Source organism: Mercurialis annua, linkage group LG7 (assembly GCF_937616625.2).
Source record: "Mercurialis annua linkage group LG7, ddMerAnnu1.2, whole genome shotgun sequence".
Lineage (NCBI taxonomy): Eukaryota > Viridiplantae > Streptophyta > Magnoliopsida > Malpighiales > Euphorbiaceae > Mercurialis > Mercurialis annua.
This window is the reverse complement of record NC_065576.1, coordinates 41,322,351-41,345,000: the sequence shown is the minus strand read 5'-3', so window position 1 is coordinate 41,345,000 and position 22,650 is coordinate 41,322,351. Positions and strand designations below refer to the sequence as shown.

The 22,650-nt window shown below is 30.6% G+C and overlaps 3 protein-coding genes and 1 long non-coding RNA gene across 5 annotated transcripts; 3 read left to right on the top strand and 1 right to left on the bottom strand.

Moving 5' to 3' along the window:
• The first annotated feature begins 3,784 nt into the window (after positions 1-3,784).
• Positions 3,785-4,495, top strand: LOC126657190 (uncharacterized). Its single transcript, XM_050351845.1, has one exon. It carries the CDS (start codon positions 3,785-3,787, stop codon positions 4,493-4,495), a length of 711 nt encoding a protein of 236 aa, XP_050207802.1.
• Positions 4,496-6,132: 1,637 nt separating this feature from the next.
• LOC126657189 (uncharacterized) lies at positions 6,133-7,215 on the top strand. Its single transcript, XM_050351843.1, has 3 exons — positions 6,133-6,415; positions 6,521-6,636; positions 6,724-7,215. Exons 1-3 carry the CDS (start codon positions 6,133-6,135, stop codon positions 7,213-7,215), a joined length of 891 nt encoding a protein of 296 aa, XP_050207800.1.
• Positions 7,216-9,807: 2,592 nt separating this feature from the next.
• On the top strand, positions 9,808-10,694 carry LOC126657623 (uncharacterized). The gene is made up of 2 exons (XR_007633383.1): positions 9,808-9,938; positions 10,463-10,694. It is a non-coding gene; the product is annotated as an uncharacterized LOC126657623 (long non-coding RNA).
• A 2,396-nt stretch (positions 10,695-13,090) lies between these two features.
• Positions 13,091-16,121, bottom strand: LOC126654900 (uncharacterized). 2 transcript variants are annotated; one of them, XM_050348897.2, is made up of 6 exons: positions 16,008-16,121; positions 14,723-14,777; positions 14,078-14,133; positions 13,587-13,915; positions 13,436-13,516; positions 13,091-13,342 (listed from the first exon to the last, which is right to left on the bottom strand). In XM_050348897.2, exons 1-5 carry the CDS (start codon positions 16,052-16,054, stop codon positions 13,455-13,457), a joined length of 549 nt encoding a protein of 182 aa, XP_050204854.1. In that variant the 5' UTR covers positions 16,055-16,121; the 3' UTR covers positions 13,091-13,342; positions 13,436-13,454. The 2 variants fall into 2 exon arrangements, with proteins under 2 accessions (XP_050204854.1, XP_050204857.1); XM_050348900.2 differs by having other exon boundaries at positions 13,436-13,493; positions 16,008-16,116.
• Between the last annotated feature and the right edge of the window lie 6,529 nt (positions 16,122-22,650).

Here is a 22,650-nt window from a genome sequence, read left to right as displayed (position 1 = left end):
ATCAATGGGGTTTGTTATTTTCTTAGGGAATGGTTCGGCCAAGACAAAAGAAAAGAATGACTTTTGGGTTTTCTCTACAATCTTACTTTTTCTCCTAAGAAAGTGGGGAAGAAAAAGATTTTCCACTTATAGCATTTTAGATAGAAAAATTGTGGGGTCTAATTGGCCTTTTTTAATTGCAATCATTAGCTCAACTCCTAGGCTACATGCATGTTGACAAGTGTCCAATATGTGTCATCTCACACACACTTGCTTTCTCCCCAAGTTAAGCTAATCTTAGCTTATTTAAATTATTTTTACGGTTTTCGAAGTTCCGTAAAATCTTTCTCGAAAAACGTTTCCGAACTAAATTAATTTCTTATATGATCTAATCTTTGAGCAAATATATTTATAACTTAATTTTTTTTTTTAACGTTTTTAATTATTTAAATCGGTTTTATCATTTAATGGCCGAAAATTACAAAAATGCCACCCATGCACAATAAATCAATTTTCGTAGCCATGCACACGTAAATATTTAAATAATTAATCACATATCGCAAATAAATCAATCACATGCATTTTAAACACCGAAAATTAATTTCTAAGCCGGTACTCTACCGCCGCTAATTTCCGATTCACCGCATTTTCAAAAATTCCATATTTTGAAAATTAGGGGTATTACACCGTCTTAAACAATGCATCAAATAAAATTTCTATGCAAATTTTTAATAAATTATTAATTTTTAAAATGTATCAAATTTATGAACTTTAAAATTTGAATCATTGAATTTAGCTAAAAACAAGTTGACATCTTTTACTAATTTTTTTAATTATCAATTTGTTTATGTTAACCTAAATCTGTAAAATATCTAAAATTTACAGTTTAAAAATTTATAACAGTACAAAACTAAAAATAATTGAATTGTACAACGCATTGATATTTAGTTAATTATTTGAAATGTTTTACTACAACATCATAAGGCTTTTAATTTTTTTTTTATATTATTAATTTATTTTATTACAAAACTTGTGGACACTTAATATATTTTACAAAATTTAATTTTTATACAGTCAATATCAATTTTAATATTAAAATAAACTTAAAACGTGCATATATTTAATTTTAAATATCGAAACGACCATGATATTTTTATACAATTAGCATGTATATAATTTATATTTTTGAATTTAAATTTATATTTTAAATTAAACTGATACAACCCCGAAGCGAAGTAAGGGTACCTCACTAGTATGCATTAATAATGATCCATATAGTCAGTATATTTTCTAGTGTCAATTTTAAACTTCATATTCGCATATTTCAACTATCTAAATTTATTTATTCATATAAAAATTTGGACTATATAGCAGCCGTCACATATTTGCCATGGAGCATTTGTTACATTTTCTTCAAATATGTCGTTGCTTGAATATACAATACTAACAATTAAAATGTACAATTGTGCATTGATCATTCATTGTTTAATCGGATTAATTCAGCTATATATTACTTTTTTGACAAAAGAAAGGGCTAATAACTTAAAAAAACTCCGACTTTATAATCTTTTTTTGATTCTACCCTAATTTTAAAAATTTATCAATTTTACTCTAATTCGCATGTTATCGTTTCAATTGTACCATGAAATAATAAATTGATGTCTTTTTCATTTGAAAAATTCAAAAACGTTTTCTATGTATAGCATATATTAATTGTACATGTTTACAATTTATTTAGATTTAGTTAAATTAATTAAAAATTTAAATTAATTTTAATTTGATTATGGTTTTTAGTTAATTTTTAAAAATAAAGGATTTATTTGTACTTTTTTTAATAGAAATGAATTTAATTTTATCTTTAAACATGATTAATTAAATAATTTCATCATTTAAATTAAAAAAACTTGACAAAAATAATAAAATTGGAGTACAATTGAAATGATAAAATGTAGAACAGGGTAAAATTATTGACAAGTTTATTTTCACGATGCCTCCCCCTCCACCCCTAAACCCTAAACCTAACCCTAACACCTCCACCAAAACCCTAGCTTCAAACTCATCTTCTCAGTCTCCGGCCAATCACGTTGTTTATTTTGAAAACTTTCCACGCTCATGGAATTACGGAAACCTACAGAATGCTTTCGCGAGGTATAACTTTCATGGTAGAATTTCAATTGCCAAGAAATTGAATTCAGCAAATCGGTGCTTTGGGTTTCTGAGGATTGATTCGAATATTGACATTGATTGGATTATCTCTCAGATCAATATAATCTCTATTGGCATATACAGATTACGAGCTTTCATTGCAAAATTTCCAGAACCTCTAAAACCAAACTCAGCTAGCAGCAAACCTATGTTAACCCAGGTTCCAGCATTGAATAATTCCAAGAAGGTAACGCCTTCTTCAAGTAGAGATGGTAGGAGCTTTATTGATGTCCTTCGTCAACCTACAGTTCAGGAGAGTATTATTCATGAAAAGGATCCAGCTTCTCACTTTTACTTAGCGTCGTCTAAAGTTTCAGAGTGGTTATCACGTTCCATTGCTGTTTGTTTAGAATCCACTACCTCTCTACTCACTGTTAATGAATACCTAACAGGATTAGGTATCAATTTTGAAAAGGCATCTATCCTGGGAGGTGCTGATATTCTTCTTACGTTCGCATCAATTGCTGAGGCAGATCTTTTTATTCGCAATAGACCTGGTTCTAATGATGGTGTTATCCAAGCTATTTGTAAAGTTGAAAATTATATCAAATCTTCCTATCGTTTGGCGTGGATTAATATCTCAGGAGTTCCTTTAACATTATGGACTGATGATTTTTTTCTATTCATAGGAAATTTGATTGGGAAATCAATTACTGTTCATGAGGAAATTGCAGTGAAAGATTACTTAGATGTGGGTGCGGTTTTGGTTTCGCTAACGGGACCTCGTGTTAATAAGGAGTTGAAGATAAATTTTCATAATCAATTTTGCATGGTTCATGCATTGGAAACAGATAGAGCAATTTCCTTTTCTTCAGATGTTGACGAATCTGATTCTGAAGGAAATGATGTTGATGAAATTGCCGAGGATAATACTGTGAAAATCGATTTAGCAGCTATTAACACTACACCGATAGCATCTCCCTCCTTGTCTTCTTCTTCTTCTTCTCAATCATCCCCCTCTTCTTTAAACAGCAACAAAATTCCTTCTCCAACAAGGAATAACCTAGACAGCAACAAGATCCTTTCCTTCGGGAAGGATACCAATTTAGACAGCAAAAAAATCCCTTCAAGGGTTACCCATTTTTCTGAAGACATTGTGCGAATCAGCTCACCCTCTTCCCATTCTATGACCCTAATTGATGGTATTCAGCAGGTTGCTTCTCAGCCAAACAGCAGCTTTATTCAAAATTCACTTTCTAACATTACTCTCAGAAAGGGTAGGGCTTACAAGAATATATTGCCAAACGGAAGTCTTACTTCTAAAACTGAACTGAACACTTCACAGTCATCAGAAGCTGATTTTGCTAATATGAACAGCCTTATCCTATCGGCAAGACAATTGGCCGACGAAGGATCCTTTGACGAAGCTTTGAAAATTTGGGATATGGGACATTCTATGGGGTTCTTTCATATTGATTCAAAGGCAGAGGCAGTAAAACAATTACTCCTCAATATGGAACAAGACTTGGAAAATCAAAAATCATGATTTTCTTTATTACAAGGTTTTTACAAATTTCTTATGTCGATGCCTTTTTCTTTTATTTCCTGGAACTGCAGGGGTGGTTTATTAAATCATCGAAAACAACGTTTTATTCGGAATATGGTTAGTCAATACAACCTTTCTTTTATTGGTTTGTTGGAATCAAAAAAGGATTTTACTGATGCTTTTCTTGTTCGAAAGCTATGGCCAAACTTAGACTTTGATTTTGCTTGGGTTCCGTCGATAGGTTCTTCAAGAGGGCTTCTTATTATTTGGAACTCAGTTTTACTCAGCAATATTACTGTGGTTTCTGGATCCTGTTGGATTTGTTTAGACTTTATGTTTCATTCTTTCTCTATTCGGCATATCCTTATTTATGCGAGTAACCTTGCATCAGAAAGGTTATCTATGTGGAGTGAATTGTTACCTCTCACAAACTATTCTGGTTTGGTTTTTATTTCTGGCGATTTTAATGAAGTTCTATGTCCTGCTGAGCGGCTCAATTGCTCGAAATTCTCCCCATCCATGGTAGCTATTCGTGACTTTTTAAACGAGTCTGAATTAATGGATCTTCCTTTGCAAGGTTGCACCTTTACTTGGCATAACTCCTACTCCAAATCAAGGATTGATAGGTGTTTTTCGTACTTGTCAGCTGTTAATGTTTGGAGTTCTAGTTCATTATCAGCTCTTCCTCGCGGGTTATCTGATCACGTTCCTCTTTTATTTCAGTCAAGTGCTAAATTTGATTGGGTCCCTAAACCTTTTCGCTCTATTGATACTTGGTGGGACCATTCTGAGTTCAGCGAGTTTGTTAACAGCTCTTGGATATGATTTCAGCTTCAGAAATTCAATTACCATTTGTTCGCAAGCTAAAGCAACTTAGGGAGAGGATCAAAACATGGAATTTTGAGGTGTATGGGGATCAAAATAAGAGGCAAGCTGAGCTATGTGCAGAAGTTACTAATCTGGAAAAAATTACCGATCTTCGACCTCTTTTGGAAGTAGAAAAAGACCGTTTAGCTGCTGTCAAAACGGAGCTGTGGATAGCTAAAAAACGTATAGAAAGTTTATGGTTGCAGAAGTCTAGGCTGAGCTGGGCTGTCAAAGGGGATAGGAACTCAAAATTCTTCCACACAACGGCATCATTGCACTACCGGAATAATCAGATTGCTGATATTTGCGTGGGAAATGAGACCTTTACCGAACCTGCTGATATTCGGTTAAATATAAAGGCTTTCTATTCGGCCTTATATTCTAAGTCTCACAATGTCTCAATGGATTTAACAAGTCTTAATTTCAAGTCATTATCTTCAGAGCAAGTTTCAAATTTAATTCGTCCATTTCAAGAAGCAGAAATTTATTCGGCATTGAATTCTTGTAATGAATCTAAGGCTCCGGGGCCTGATGGGTTCAATTATTTTTTCTACAAGAGAGCGTGGCGCTTTATGAAGAAGGATTTTTTGGAGTTCTTTAACTCTTTTTATAGCTCAAATCGGTTGTCTGCAGGTTTGAATTCTTTTTTTATGGTTTTAATCCCAAAAGTTTCGGGTTCTTCAAATATCAGTGATTATCGCCCTATCAGTTTAGTCAATGGTATTTATAAACTGCTATCAAAATGCCTCTCTGTCAGATTAACTCCTGTTCTTCCTACTGTAATCTCAGATCATCAACACGCGTTCATAAAGGGTAGGAGTATTATGGACTGTTCCATGATTGCTAATGAATTAATTCATTTTGCAAATAAAAGGAAGGACAAGCTTCTCGTCTTGAAGCTTGATTTTCATAAAGCTTTTGATTCACTTGACTGGAATTACTTGCTGAGTGTTATGAGATCTATGTCTTTTCCAGACAAGTGGATTACTTGGATGTCTAACTGTTTATCTTCTGCATTCACTTCTGTGCTTGTTAATGGTAGTCCTATTGAGCCTTTTATGCTCAAAAGAGGAGTTCGGCAAGGAGATCTTATCTCGCCCTATTTGTTTGTTTTAGCTGCGGAGGGTTTGAAGAGTGTTTTACAAAAAGCAAAGGTGATGGGTCTTATTGATGGGTTTGTTTTTTCGAATGATCATGATTCTATATCGATTCTCCAATTTGCAGATGACACAGTCTTATTTATTCCTTATGATTTGCAGCAGCTTCGCAATCTGACTCGCATCTTGCGCTGCTTTGAATTAATTTCAGGTTTGAAAATCAACTTCCATAAAAGTTCTTTGCTTGGCATTAATGTTTCTGATACTGATTTGACTTCAGCGTCGAATGTTGTGGGCTGCCGAATAGAAAAATTCCCTATCAAGTACTTGGGGTTGCCTATGACTGTGCGTTGAATTCCTGTCTCAACGTGGGATCATGTTATTCAGCGGTTCAAGTCTAGACTATCTCTTTGGAAAGGAAACTTACTCTCTTCGGCTGGGCGTTTAGTTCTTCTGAAGTCGGTTCTATATAGCCTTCCAATTTATTTTATGTCAATTATGGGAATGCCGGCTTGTGTTCAACATCAACTGGAATCTTATATGAGAAAATTCCTTTGGAAGGGTGATACCTCAAATGCTAGAGTCTTCTGTAAAATATCATGGAAAATTATTTGCAAAGACTTTGATAAGGGTGGCTTGGGTGTGTGTAATTTGAAGATTCGAAACCAAAGCTTACTTTTCAAGTGGTTATGGAAGTTGCGTACGGCAAAGCGAGATTCTTTATGGTTTGGAGTGGTCTCTTCTTGCTCTTTATTATCAAATTGGAACACTCTTATTTATGGTAATACTAAACAGCTTTTGTTTACTTGGAAGAGTATTCGGCGATTTTGCTGTCTTGATACGAATGTTTGGCATCTTTTCATCTTAAATATGAGTTTTAACGTAGGTAATGGTGATTCTATTTCTCTTTGGCATGATAATTGGACTGGAAACGGTACGGCAGCAGACTTTTATCCTCGTCTTTATCAACTTTCGAACTGCAAACAATCTACAATTAGATCGGTTATGGAATCTGGATAGAGATGGCGTAGAAGGCTGAGGTTGGGAGAGAAAGATCAATTTTTGGGTCTTAATCTGTTATTTGAGCAGAATGGGAATGTTGGAGTGTTCGATCAAGATCAGTTGGTGTGGAAGCGTAGCAGTGGCGGATTCTCAGCTGCAAGTATGGCCAAACTGATTAATTCAGCAAATACGGTGAATGAGATTTCGGTTTTGACTTCAGCAGCAACAAGGGGACGTTCAGCAGGTCCAGGAAATACAGCAGTTGTTTTTAGGGTCAATTGGGATAGTGAAGCTCCTCCAAGAGTCAAGTTTTTCATGTGGACGACACTGCATTATAGTACTCCAACTCTTTCCTTTCTTGCTTCGCGAACAATTGTCTCTGATACAAATTGTTGGTGTGGTGTTTATGGTGATTTGGAGACACAAAATCATATTTTCTTGAATTGCATTTTTGCAAGAAAAATATGGTATGAGCTTTTCAAGAAATTGAGTGTTTCTTGGGTAATGCCTTCATCTTTTGTCGATTTCTTCGTTCAGTGGAATGCTATTATTTCTAAGAGAGGACTTATGAAGCTTTGAACAACTATTTGGATCATCATTGTTTGGGAAATTTGGAAGTGCCGTAATTATCGCGTTTTTCAGCATAAAGAATCATCTACCATAGATGTAGTTTATAGAAGTTTTTATAGTGCCGCTTTTTGTTACAAATGTAATCACCCGTTTTTTGTTTACTCCAGTTTAGACTTGTTTAGAAACCCGGATTCGATTTTCTTGTAATTTTCTTCTTCTATCTCAGAGTCGTAGCCTTTAGTGGCATAAGCTTTGAGTAGGGAAGTTTTTGCCACTTCTTGTGGCTTTCTATAAAATCCAATATTCATCAAAAAAAAAATTGACAAGTTTTCAACGTTAGGATAGAATCGAAAAAGAATAATAAGATCGTATTTTTTTAAGACATTAGACCTATTTACAGTGTGGTTCATGCATGCATTAGGGTGTGTGCCTGTGTGGTCCATGGTATATTAGAGTTTCCACCCTTATTATATGACTTAAGTATGTTTTTACCCCTTAAACTTGTAAATTATGCAATTAATATTATAAAAGGGCTTCATTCATAGGAAAAAAATTCAATTTAGCTTCTCAACTAACTTTTACTATAAATTAGTCTAAAATTTAATAAAAAAATAAAAAATACTTTTTTCTAAAATCTAATAAATCATTAAAATCTAAATTAGCATAACAGTTCTAAAATAATAAACTTTTAGTTATTTATCACATAGTTGTTTGTAATATGTAAAAACAATCAGTTAAAAACAAATTAAAATTATTATTATCTTATAATTTTTTAATTTTTTGATAATTGTGGACGATAGAGCGATTATAGGAGAAATTGAATTCACGACCTAACAGTTTGTTGCCCATCATTTATACCATTTGAGGTATAACTCATTTATAATATTCTATAAATTAATTATATATATGTGTGTGTGTGTGTGTGTGTGTGTATGTGTGTGTGTGTGTACACATACTAGTTCAAGATTAAAAAAAATAGTAACTAACTATAACACTTTTTAAATAATTTTACTTAAGTAAATTAAATTTATATATCAAATTTTTGGTTGATTAAAAAATATTTATCAAAATAAATTAATTAATATAACTAATCTATTAATACATTCAATCAGTAAGAAGTTTTTTTTAAATTTGTGAATTTATTTTAAAAAATATTATATTATTTTAAAAGTATATACATTGTTAAATTTTTTTAATTTTAATTTTTCTAGCACATTTTAACCATATATTACCATTTTCAATAGTGCATTTAATAACTTGCTCTAATTTTTTTGATTGGTGATGGTGGCGTGTGGTCACCATGCTCCAATGGAACGGCGAGGTTTTGTCACCATGTATTGACAGACCGACGATTTCGAATTACAATGTTACGAGAGAGCTGCAAAATATATCGCCGCCAAATGCCAATTCATCATCTATGTAAAATAATTTTAAACTATTTATTTTGTTTTAAAATAATTTTAATTATTGATTTTATATCATTTCAATATTAAACTTAAAAATAATAAAATATTTTCATTTCTAAAATGTCATGTATTTTAAAAGAATAAATTCACACATTTTATTGGACTAATTTATGCAAAAAAATTAAATATTTTTAAAGATGCAATTTATTATATAATTTTTATAATTATTTAACAACTACTTTTTTGTTGTTTTATTATTATTAGAAAATTTTATTCAATAAATAATCAAATTTATATTATTTTTTGAAGAAATTATACTAATTTTAATAATTATTTATTTGTGAATTTTTGAAAAAAATATATTTTAACTAATTATCATAATATGTGTTTGTTTTTCACTAAATTTTAGGCTAGTCTATACTAAAAAATAGTCTAGACGCTTCATTGACTCTTTTTATGATATTGTTATGATCTAAATGATAAAAATTGACAATTTCAAAATCCAATTTGATGTAATTGATAACGAATTATAAGTTCAAGAAGCAAATTGATATTTAAATTCATATCATGTCAATTGGTTCCCTCATAATATTTGTCTGGACCAATCCACAGTGAATATAAATTGAAATACTAAATGATATATGTAATTTCAAATAAGTACAACTAAGTACATGGAGAGACTAATTAAGAAAAAAATTGAGTACTTATATTTTTAAAAACATTACTAGCTAGTTAATATCATTTATTAAGCAGTTAAAATGACTGAATTGTAGAATAATAATCTGTATTAAATTATAAAATAAGAATACCATAAAATAAACTTTTGCCTTATCAAACTCCATTAAAATAATTAATAAGTTGACATGTCACTGTTTCACCTAATTAAACATCAGGGAACAATTTGGATATGTCTTTGAAAATATGAGAGTTCAAATGTCTTTCACAATAAAATTTAGGGACCTGATAATAATTTGTCCATTGCTTACATTAATAAAATTATCACAATTTTGGATTTTAGTAGCCGTCGAAGATTTGTCTTCTAGTGATACCCTGTTACTGATATAGAATAATATCCAACTTTCGACCCCAACTTGAAAAATTTTGAAAAAATAAATAAATAAATTCTCAGTGGATTGAGATATTAATAAAATACTATAGTTGCATAACTTTGCATAATTAACAAATTTTATACTATTAAAGTACAATTTTGCTCCTTTTTATTAGATCATTAATAAGAAATTTTATTACTTGTTAAACTAAACTTGTTAGATCATAGTTCTTCTCAAATAATTAGGGTGTATTGAGCTATGGAAATGCAAAAATCAGGTATGTATGTGTTTAATCATAGTTCTTGTTGATTTATTCTATAAATTTAAGCTCTCATTAGATCCTTATGTTTCTGTTATGTGCACATGAAATCAAAATTCTTGTAAGTTTTAATCAACTCTTGTTCCGCAATTTTTTCTTTTAAAATCACTCTTCATCTATATCCGTCAAATAAATAAATCTATAACAAATAGAGATGTCTGAGCAGAAAAAAATATATTAAAATTTTGTGTTTTTTATATGAAAATGATTCCAGCTATATTTTTGTTTTACATGTCTAAAGAACTAAATATCTATCTGTAAGTCAGTAACGATACACATAGCCATGTATAAAAAAAATGTTCAATAATTGGTATAAATAATTAAATACATATAAATAGTTATCCTAAATTTTAATTTTTTAAAGCATACAAATTTTAGACTTTATAGCTGTCAATGATTTGTCATCTAGCTAAAGTTTTTTTTCATATAGAAACTAAATGTCAATGAGCTTTTAACCTTTTTGATGTTGATTGGATGTGTAGAAAATCTTGCATTTTCCGGGAGAATTGAGGATAGAAAATACAGAGAATAGTGAAGCTGCAATAATGTGCAGCAAACTTAGATGCTAATGCATCATTACATTCATATAAACACATATGTTCTGTAGCTAAAGATCAGACATCTATAGTTTTTTAGGTTTTTGTTTCAGAATGTAATAAATATATACATATTTTTAAATTAAAATCCATAATATAAGAATAAAAATTTGTATTATTACGGTTTGTTGTGTTATTTCTAATATAATATAACTTCTAATCAATAATGGTAGTAAGAAGACGTGTATTATTTAATTATCTCTATCTTTAAGGTCAGCTGTGATATACATATTCGCATATATCTGAACGGTCTGTATTTAATTTGTTCAATCATGAAAAGCTGCACCTAATCACCCTCTAATTTGATTAGTTTAATTGTGTTGATTTGGACTCTATAACCATCATAGAATGGTCATCTAGCTAATGATTGTTATATATATTAATAAAAGCATCTTTTAAATTGATTATTGGGATATAAAAATAACAGAGTACCAAAGCAGAAGTGGTGAAGGTGCACTTATATCAAAATCTATGTTTTGCTAAGAAATGTTTGTTTTTTAATGAGTAAAAATGTATGATCTTCATAAGGTAACATGTTTGATCCTGCCGCAGGCAATTTATATGAAAAAGGGCTTGTAATTTTATTTTTTTTACTGGATTGCTAAACACCGCCCGTTTTTACTTAACACCGCACAGGCACATTACCTTTTTACCCTTTTTAATTTTTGAATAGAAAATCAAATCATAAAAAAAATATAAATCCTCTCAACTCATTCAAACATATTCAACCTCATATTCTACGGTAATGTCGGATTCTGAACGAGATAAAAATCGACAATCCCCGATGAATTATTTAAAAAAAAATTCGAAATAAATAATTTTTTTTTCAGTTTTTTGGAGGGGGGGACATCCCCCATTTCACGTCCCCTCTTCAGGAGGGGACGTGGATCTCCCACGTCCTCTCCTGAAGAGGGGACGTCGTTCGTCCCCTCTTCAGGAGGGGACGTGGGACTTCACTGTCCCCTCCTCAGGAGGGGACGTGGATCTCCCACGTCCCCTCACGTTCCCTCCTGAAGAGGGGACGCCGTTCGTCCCCTCTTCAGTCCACGTCCGCTCCTGAGGAGGGGACAGTCAAGTCCGGCGTCCTCTCCTCCGGAGGGGACGCCGGACGTCCCCTTTTCAGCCGGAGGGGACGCCGGAAAAACAAAAAACAAAAATTTGAAAATTATTTTTTATTTCGAAAAAGCTGGAACAAATTGTTTCCAAACGTCGATACTCGTTACCCGACGAATTGTACTCGTTGTCCGCCATTTTAATCGACTCTTTACGTATTTGTTCGAATGTATTCGAATAAGTTGAGAAAACTTTTTTTTCAAAATTTTGCTAGAAGGCCAGAAATGTCTTTTGTATGGCGGTGTTAAGTAAAACGGGGCGGCTAATAGTAAAACCCTTTTTTTATCATTAAAGAGAAGAAATTTTAGTAGAGAATACGGACGATGCTTATACCAGTGAAATTTAGCTCATTGATAGCTTGCAAATTCCTCATTTACAGTTAGTTCTAAAAAAAATTCAAAACTTCTGATTTTAGTTATTGTATATAGACCATTTGTCAAATAATTATATATAGACCATTTGTTAAACAGTAAAAATTCAACGATTTACTCCTGAAGTTTCGTCAAATTAACTACTATACTCTTCCGTTAATTAATATCTATTATTTAATTTAGTCAAAGGATCTGATTGTCAAAAATAAAATTCAATTTGACTCTTAAATTTATTTTTGTTTCAAAGAATATCATAAAATTACTAAAAGAATTTCAAATAATTTCTAAATAATTTCAGTTTACTTATCAAACCATAATATTTTTAATAAATATTTTAATTTATTAAAATAATATTAAAGATAATTTTCTATCAAAATAAATTCAAAAACAATGAAAATATTACTTAAATTTAATACAATTTAGTTCATTAAAAAGCTTAGAAATTTAATGTGTTTTATTTAGTTTAAAATTTAAAATTTATATGATGCAAAATCAAATTATATCAAAAACATATTGTACTATAGCATTTGTAAATAGAATCGAAACAAAATACATTAAGATTCAATTTTTAAAATTAATTTAAATTTTCATTAAACATATTTTAAAATAATTATATAAATATTTATTGTTTGTCAAATAATTATGTATAAACTATAAAAAAAATTATTTGGATTTTTTTATGATTTTATAAATTTATGATTCTTTTAATAGAAAAATAAGTTCATGGGGCAAATTGAATTTTAATTTTGACAAAAAGACCCTTTAAGTGACAAAAGGGGCCATTAGTGAATTTCAATCAAATGTTAGAGGATATTTTCAAAAAATTATAGAAAAACTAGTAATTTGACCTAATATAATTATCTCTATAAAGATGAAAAAAAAAATTGGGAGGACTAAAAATTTCAACTATAGATGCCCTTTATGATTATTTAATGTTTTACAAAGTAAATGTTATTTTATCTTACTTATCACCCTCCAATGGTAAAATAGATAAAATTAAAAATTAAAACAAAATAATCCTAGATTTCCCTAAACTGCAAATCAAGATATGGATGATAAAGATTGGTATTCCTACACAGAAAATGTTACTTACAGACCATTAAATTCAATATTCATATAACATATACCTCACATTTTAACTCCTCTAAATCTAAAAGCCACTCCAGTAATGAACCTAAATTGGAACTGATATAAACATTTCTCTGAGAAAAACTCCTATTACAATCAAAAAGTATGACATCGATCCGACAAAAGGTTAGCTGCTTAATATCTCTTAATATACCTGCAAAACCAATATAGGAAAAAGTTATAATGATTTTGAGAACATAAAATAAATATATGGAAGCAGAAAACAGAATAGATCTTTGGTAATGACCTTGAATTCAGAAACGTGATTAAGTGGGAAATTTGTGTTCAACATCTTCAGAATGACCCTGGAAAATATAAAATACAGGAACTACACAATCACATACAAATAATTTCTATATAACAAACAACACAAGTAATAAGAAATGGCCTCGGCTTACCAGTTACCACTCGTTTCAGTAGAATCCCACAAATTATAGTAATCATCACAGTTTCATAAAGCCGCCTACTCCGACGTATCTGCCTTTGTATTTCTAGTGAAAATGCCGTAGGAAATCCTAAGAACTCGAGCATTAAAATATTCACCATGTACGCACAAATGACGAATGCAATCAGTTTCGTCTTCTTTTCTGGGCTCATGTGCATGTGTTCTTTCTCAGTCAAAGCATAAAATAGAGTTGTTAAAGGAAACATAAGTCCAGAAAGTAGTTGTACTAGTATGTTATTCCTGAAGCTCCTGTAATGCCTCCCAAAATCTATCTCTTCTTCTCTGCATGGCATAGGAGATATTATTGGTGAACACAATGCAAATCACATAATCCAGATGTTGCATACCAGTTTCTCTTCAATTAAGAAACAGTTTTTTAAATCATAATTAATCATCCTAATCCTAACACATTCAAAGAAAAAGGCAGAAACCAAATATGCAAACCTGGGAATGGGACGCCTCATATAAAGATAAATTTCATCCCCAGCAACACCAAAAAACTGTCAATAAAACAAATCTGTAAATTCCAAGCACCAAGAGGGAAAACTTGTTCACATATCACATTCACAAATAAATTTAATTTCTACTTTAAGTGTTTTTTCCGGATAATTGATTCTCAGGATATCCTAAGTATTGTCTTATTTCATTTTCGTGACCAAATGAAATAAGATGTGCCTATACAAACACAAACAAATTCAAAAAATGTCATATGAGATGTGCCTATGAAAATATTATAGGGAAATCACTTGCATGAATGATTTGATTCCACATTTGCAAATCATCAAACAATGGAATGCTTTGTCCGATTAGACTAATCCGAAAGCTAGCATTGTTTTAAATAATAAAACATCAGAGTTTTAACAGCTTCACGTTCCAATCCATATTGAGAAATTCACTCGGATATTAGAAGTGAAAACTACTAAAAGAAAAGCTTATACATAGTGATTAAGAGCCAACTGACCACAAGGCAGCAAAATGGACCAAATCATCATAAAGTCCAACATAGATTAATAATCATGCAGAAATTCATCAGGAAAGAAAGCAACATCATATGGTTAAAAAGCAGCAGGTTGTCATTGCAGAACATACATGAAGAACAACGTGTGGCAAATCTACTTCTTCTATCCAGTTGCTGAAAGTTGTTCTGAAACCAAACAACAATTAATATGAGAAACAGAGAAATAAGCGAAAAATCAAAAGCTTGCAAAGTGTTACAAACAAGTTCCCACCCACATTTTCATTTTCTTTAATGGTAATAACATCACCACTGAACCAAGATAACGATGGGAACAGAAGTCAAAATTCAATAACGGTCCATGATCTATAAAGATCAAAGCCTGTGATGATTACTCTTCATGCCCACAGGTCGTAGCACACTGTCTTATAGTATTATTACATTGGAAAGATTAATTTTCTATGCAGTAGCAAGCAAAAAGAACAGAGACTTAACATCATTCAGGCCACTCATCAAAGTTCACTAATTTCCAAACTGGTGATTAAAACTATCTAATATTAATACTTCTCATGGCTAGGGCTGTGCAAAACAAGAACCAGACTGGACCGAAGTTTGTTGTTCGATTAGGTTATTCAGTGAACACGGTCAGGTTTAGTGGCCAGTTCGGAGAATTTTAGAGTGCGGTTAATGGTTCATTCAAGAAGTTTGTAAAACCGAAATTACCGAAAAACCTCAAAACCCGAATCTCTCAAAATTATGAAGGCTTACATTTGATTGATATCCAAATTTCTAGGCTCTTGTTTTACTTTAACTAAATTTTTAAGGCTTTTGATTGATTTTGGATCAAAAGTTTTGGCCAATAAGCCAACCCGAATAAAGAAACTGAAACCGAACCGAACCAACCAAAAAGTGCAGTCAAAAAAATTGGCGTTTTGATAAACATTCCCACGGTTCAGTCATCTTTTTACATAATTTCGGCACCATGATTCTGGTCGATTCGGAACCGAACCGACCAATGCTCGGCCCTACAAGTCATGGCTACTAAAATCTTGTGAATCCAACCAAGAGCCATTGATTTGAACAGAATTAGTTCACAGTCACATATCAATTTATCTTGTACACAATACAAATCCAATCAGTTTTTACTACATGTAATGACGTTGATACAGTCATAAAAACCCATTCATGACTATTTATTCTACAAGAAAACCCAAAAAAACCCATCATATTTGTTAATCAGATTCTAACTTTTACAGTTTTAGAACAAACCTAAAGCTACTCATTCTGGGTTCCTTCATATTATTTCTAAAACTAAAAAACAAGCACAAGAACTTCAAACAAAATACAAAATAATGGCGCAAATAATACTTATAAACGTATGCTTTTTAATGTAAATCAATGGCGTTAATGTGCCGTTACCTGCAAGTAATTTGGTTCTTCATTGTTTTGGCAGTGTCAGCTTTCATTTTTCTATTGATTTTTGTGTTTTGGTTGGTACAGAGGGGACAAGAGTGTAAAGGGTTTTATATTGATGGGTTTGGTTTTGTTTTCATCATTTGGGGTTTAACTTTTTCACGACGTTACTCGAAATTACTGTCGCTAAAGAGGTAAGTTATAGACAGAAGAGACTGGGCCTATCAGAAGGCTATTGGGCTCTTTCTTCTTATTATTCTTTCTAAAATTGGGCTTTTGCTAAAAGATAAAAATTACATTTCTCTGCAAAATGCTTTATTTTTTAAATATAATTACAAATGAGCCTGTAGATTTTTCTACAACAAAGATTCAATTTACTCTAAATTGGGCATAATATTGGTCTTAAATGATTTTTGTATGCCCAATTTAGATTAATGATCTTTATATCTATCTATCTATAACTATCTTATATGTGGGAAGGGAGGGGGGACAAGCAAAATTACGAAAATAGATTTCATTAAGAGTATAATTTATAATTAAAAAGATATAACCAATAAAAGTTAATTTAAATTATATAATATAAAAAAGAATTAACATTTAATTAAACTTCAAACACGGTAATATCAGGATTAACATTTTAATTGAATGTCAAACACTATTACACCACTAACTACATATTATCTAATAAGAATTAAGAAAAAAGAAAAAGAAAAACATACCTTGGAAATAGACGGAAAAGATTAATTCACAGGATGGAACTATAATTGATATTTCTGCATTGGTAGCTTGGATGACTTTAGTTGGAAATTGAAACTGTAGTTGGTTGCTATATCTACTATTTTAATTCATTTAAACTATGCTTACTTTTTTTTAATTATTAAATTTAATGTAATTGTTAATTACTATTTTAATTAGAGTCCACCAACGCCGATCAATAACGGGGGTTAATGACATGTTTATTTATAAAATTAGTAAAAAAAATTAAATTAGCCCCCAATTAAATTTTTTTCTAAGTTTGTCACTTTTAGACCGCGGAACACTTCCGCGGTCTACTGCAAACCGCGGAAGTGTTCCGCGGTCTGCAGACGTGGCTCCATCTGGACGCAGGTGGAGCCACGTCGGCGTAAACCGCAGAATTGTTACGCGGTTTACAGAGAGAATTTATTCCCTCTAACATGGAATAAATTCTCTTTGACTAGGCAGTATTATTTAAATTTATTCCCTGTGACACGTCATTTTAATTTTTATTCCCTGTGACACGTCATTTTAAATTTATTCCCTGTGACACGTCATTTTTTTTTAATTTGTAATTTTTAGTTTATTAAATATGTTATTGTTATGAAGTATAAATTATATTTGAATATTTGTTAATATAATTATTTTGTAGTATTTTATAAATTTATTTTTGTAGAATGTTAAAAAAATTAACTAATTCAAACGTTTTAAATTTAAAAAATTCAACAATTAAAACGTAAAATTTTTTTAATCAAATATTTTTTCATTTTTAAATAAATATTTAATTTTTTTAATTTTTTTTAAATGATTGGGAGAAAACCTCCCAATCATTTAAAATAAATCAAATGATTGGGAGAATTTTCTCCCAATCAGTGCAGCCAGGGAATTAAATTCCCTGGCTGCACAAAAAGCAAACCGCGTAACTGTTACGCGGTTTGCCACGTTGGAAAAGCAAACCGCGTAACTGTTACGCGGTTTACTTTTCCTATGTGGCTCCTCCCTGACTGGCCAGCGAGGAGCCACGTAGGACAGACCGCGGAACAGTTCCGCGGTTTACACAAACCGCAGAACAGTTCCGCGGTCTGTAAGGTATTAAGTGGGAAAAATTGAAATTTTAGAGATAATTTGAAAAATAATTAGCAAATGAGACATACAATGGTCATTAACCCCAATAACGGGTCACATAATATAATTATGAAAAACTAAATATTTATTTATTAATCTAACTATATATATATATATATATATATATATATATATATATATATATCATGTTTTATCAAAATTTATAAAAATTAAATTGTCCTGCAAACTTTTTGCGACCCAATGTATATCAATTGGGAATATACATTCTACAAAAATCGAATGGTGACTTTTTCTTATTATTTTTATTTTATTCTATTTTTTGTTGGATTATATTTTTGAATTTTAGATTAAAGTTGGTAAAATGTCTACATCACAAATAATGGGTCATACTAATTAAATCTTTATCATAAGTAATACTTTATATGTGTCTTGTAATTCTAATTTGTAAATCTTCTACTGTATTTAATAATTTAATTAGTATAATTCAAATCGAACAACAGGTTATATAATTACATGTGTAGCACATACAATTAAAAATAATTTACAATAATTTATTAACAATTAAATTATTTTATTTTATATTTTATTTATTATTAAATAATTAACGGGTCATATAAATGTCGCTGACGTGCGTAGCACGTGGCGAAACGCTAGTCTATACTATATATAAAAGCACGGGGGGGGGGGGGGGGGGGGGGAAACAAGCACATTTACATTAATGATCTTTATATCTATACTATATATAAAAGCACGGATGGAGGGGGGACAGGCACATTTACATTAATGACCTTTATATTTTTAAAATATTAAAATAGTTATTAGAGTTAGAATACTAATCAAAATAAACTATTTATAAAAATATTTTAAGATAATAACTTAGAATAGTAACTAAAATAAACTCCTTTAAATATTTAATTATCACGCTACAAAATATGATACAATACGTATTAAACTTAAATTTCCCAAGTTATGGTGCATTAACCCGTTTCCTTATGTTTCATCAAAAAAGAAAACCTGTTTCCTTATATGCACAGTAGCTCTAGGCAACTCATTCATAGCCTTTGTATAGTATTATTGTTTTGACATGAAAAAACATTGGTTTAATTAATTTAAAAAATTATTATAGTTAAAATACTAACTAAAATAAATTATTTATAATACTATGTTAAAATAATTCTAAAATACTTATTAAAATAGTCTATTTTAAATATTTAATTTTTATTATTTTAAAACTATTTCTAATAAATTACTATTTTAATTATTACTTAATATTTGTTACTTATATTCTCTATACATAAAATACATTATTTTTAATTAACTATTATTGTAATTATTATTTGATAGTTTATTCTTAAATACAGAAAAAATTATTAATTAAATATAAATATAATTATCATAATCTATAATAAATATAGTTATCATTATTCGACGAGTTACACTACGAGCCACGTGTGAAACACGTAAAGCGGCACTAGTATATATAAAATGTTCCGATCAGTTTTTGATACCTCGTATGAAAAAATAAAACGAGTTAAAATAGCAAATCTATAGTGTTTTTTTACAAAGTCATGAACTTTACGTTAATCGATCTTTTGTGTTAAATTGAGGAGATAAAATGAACCTTTATTGAATTTTTTTATTGGCAACTTTATTTCTTCAACTAAATTATTTGTAAATACATATACTTTAAAAAATACACCAACTACATTTTATGCGAAAAATGGTGTATCTATTGGCGACAGTTTAAGAAGCGAGCAGAGAAAAAAAATGGTTGATGGAAAGTATTTATCCATTCCAACGCCGATCAACGGAAATAGACCGAAGGCCGGATGAGGCGGAGGAAGGAAGAACTCTGGTGAAGAATAACATCTAGTCTCTTTTGTTATGCTTGTTGTTATAATTAATATATATATATATATATATATATATATATATATATATATATATATATATATATATATATATATATATATATATATATATATATATATATATATATATATATATATATATATATATATATATATATATGATTATAATTGATGTTTCCAAATTAAATTTAACAGTGTCAAATTAATTATAGAACAATTAAAAAAGGACATTTTAAATAATATAATCAACAATTGGCCGGTCTTTGTATTGTCATCGACATTTTCACTTTCCATTAAATATCAATAAGAAAAACTATTATAAAATCATTTAAACTAGAACTCTGTTTTTCTTTTTGGGAAGAGGATTCAGATTTAATTGCTGGCTTAATTGAAAAATAAATAATACTAGATTTTTCTATTAAATTGCCATATTACTATTTGAGATTGATTTCACTATAAGTGTTTATCTCATATATTGTGTAATGTCATATTTACAACAAGTCAATAGATATTTATTATAAAAAACATTTTTATTTAATTTTTTTATTATTATTTTTTTCACATAATTATCGTGTCATTGATTTGTTGTACGAATAACATGGCGAAATGATTGGATGCTATAATTTTTTTTCATTACATAGCATAGGCTATTAATCACCTATGGTCTCTGATATTTAAGGGTACGTGCACAAAATCCCTTGATGTTTAAAAACGGAAACAAAACTCCCTGATCTTTGTGGTGGTGCTCATAAAACCCCTAAACTCCAAATATGACCAAAACACCCTGAAGCCGTCTTTTTCAGTCAACTGACAGTCTTAAAAAAAACTGACGGCGCCACATCAGCTGCCACGTCAGTAAAATATCTTAAAAATTTCAAACACCTAAAATACCCTTAATTTAATTTAGAAAAAAAAATAAAAAAAAAACAAATCACTCCAAGCTAATATAAACCATTTGATTAGCCAAAACAACTAATCCAACCACCAACACTACCCAACCAGCGCTAAAATTTCCGGTCATCTTCTCCGAATGAATGATGACCGGGAAATTTTCCGTTGCGTGGATCTGTTTTTGGAACAAATTCGATGTGGATCTGTTCTAAGAACAGTTCTACATCGAGCTTGGGATGACCGGAAAATATTTTGGTCATTATTTATTCGGAGAAGATGAACGGAAAATTTTTCGTCGGCGGTGGGTGGCGGCAGTGGTTAGGTGGGGGCGGTTTGGGTTTGAACGGGTGGTTGAATTTTGGGTTGAGTTTTTTGATTTAATCAGATATTATATTTAGGAGTGTTTTGGGTATTTTTAAATTTTTTTGGTCTTTCAATAACGTGTCAACTAACACATGGCGATATCAAATTTTTTGTTTTGTTTTTAAAGACAGCCGCAAAACAAAACGACGTCAGGGGTATTTTTGTCCACAAGGGCCGTAAATACCGCCAGCACAAGTTTCAGTAGGTTTTGCATCCGTTTTTAAAGAACAAAGGATCACTTTACCCCCTAATCTTGGCACAAAGTATCAAAAACGTCCAAATTGAGAAAACCGGATCACTTTTACCCTGAACTTGTCAAAACCGGTACAAAAACACCCCTTATGATGACGTGGCACTTAATTGGAGAGTGGGTTTCTAATTACACTTAATTTACTCTAATTAATCAAACTTAAATACTAATTAATAACAATTAAACTCTAATTAATTTAGGGGCCTTTTTGAACTTTTATCCCAAAAAAATTCAAATTTTTTTTAAGTCCTCCTCGCCGGAAGTCTGTTCTTGAACGAACAGACCGGCCAGATCTGTTCTCTCAAGAACAGACCCGATCTGTTCTTGAGAGAACAGACAGCGGGTCTGTTCTCTCAAGAAGAACAGACGGCGGCGCCGCCGTCTCTTCTTGAAGAACAGACTCAGGTCTGTTCTTCAAGACCCATGGGTCAAATTTTTTGACCCATGGATCTGATTTAATTTTTAAAAAAAATTGATTTTTTTTATTAAAAATATAAATTTTAGGGATTAATTTGGTATATAAGTAAAAGTTGAAGGATTAATTTGTAATATTAAGTTTGAAATTAAAAAAAAGAAAATATTTTTTTTAATTATTAGGTATTAATTTAAAATGTTTAACAAAATTATGACCATTTTAAACTTTTTTCAATCAAAACCCATCTTAAAAAACCAAAACCACTATTAAAACTGGAGAGTGGGGTACACTCTCTAGGGTGAGAATGGGAAGGAGGTTTTTTGTACTAAATTTGACAAATTTAGAATAAAAATAATTCTGTTTTGCTAATTTAGACGTTTTTAATGTTTTGTACCAAGTTCAGGAAGTAAAGTAATTTTTAATTCCATTTTTAAACATCAGAAGATGTGCACGACCCCTCAAATATCAGGGGTCATGAATAATTATTAGCCTAGCATATGAGCAAATGTTTGAAGTCAGAATATTAAATGGGGTTTGAAGATTGAGGGTCATGATTGGTTCTTTTTCAATCAATGAGAATAGTGGGTAAAACATGGGCCTATTAGATGAATATTGGGCTTTTTCTTTTTAGAGTTCTTTACAAATAGGGGGTTCTGACACAACTACTCTAAGACATAAAAATAATACTTCCTCTGTCCCACTCTAATTGACAAAATAACTAAATTACAATAACCAATACAAACTAATAAATAGTATAGAGAGTTACTTGTATACCCTTCTATTGATAATAGAGCTAATTAATGCTATTAGTATATTAATCAAATTTTCATAAAATATTCACCATTTTTCCATAAAAGACATGACTTTAAATGAGGGTAAAGATGGAAAATTAAAGAAAAAAATTATAGTTATGTTAGTTTTGTCGATTAGAATGGGACACCAAAAACTCCATATTTTGTCAATTAGAGTGGGACGGAGGGAGTATAAATTTTTGGAGTGGATTTTTTTAAGAGGAAATTAGACCGAAGAACACTAAAA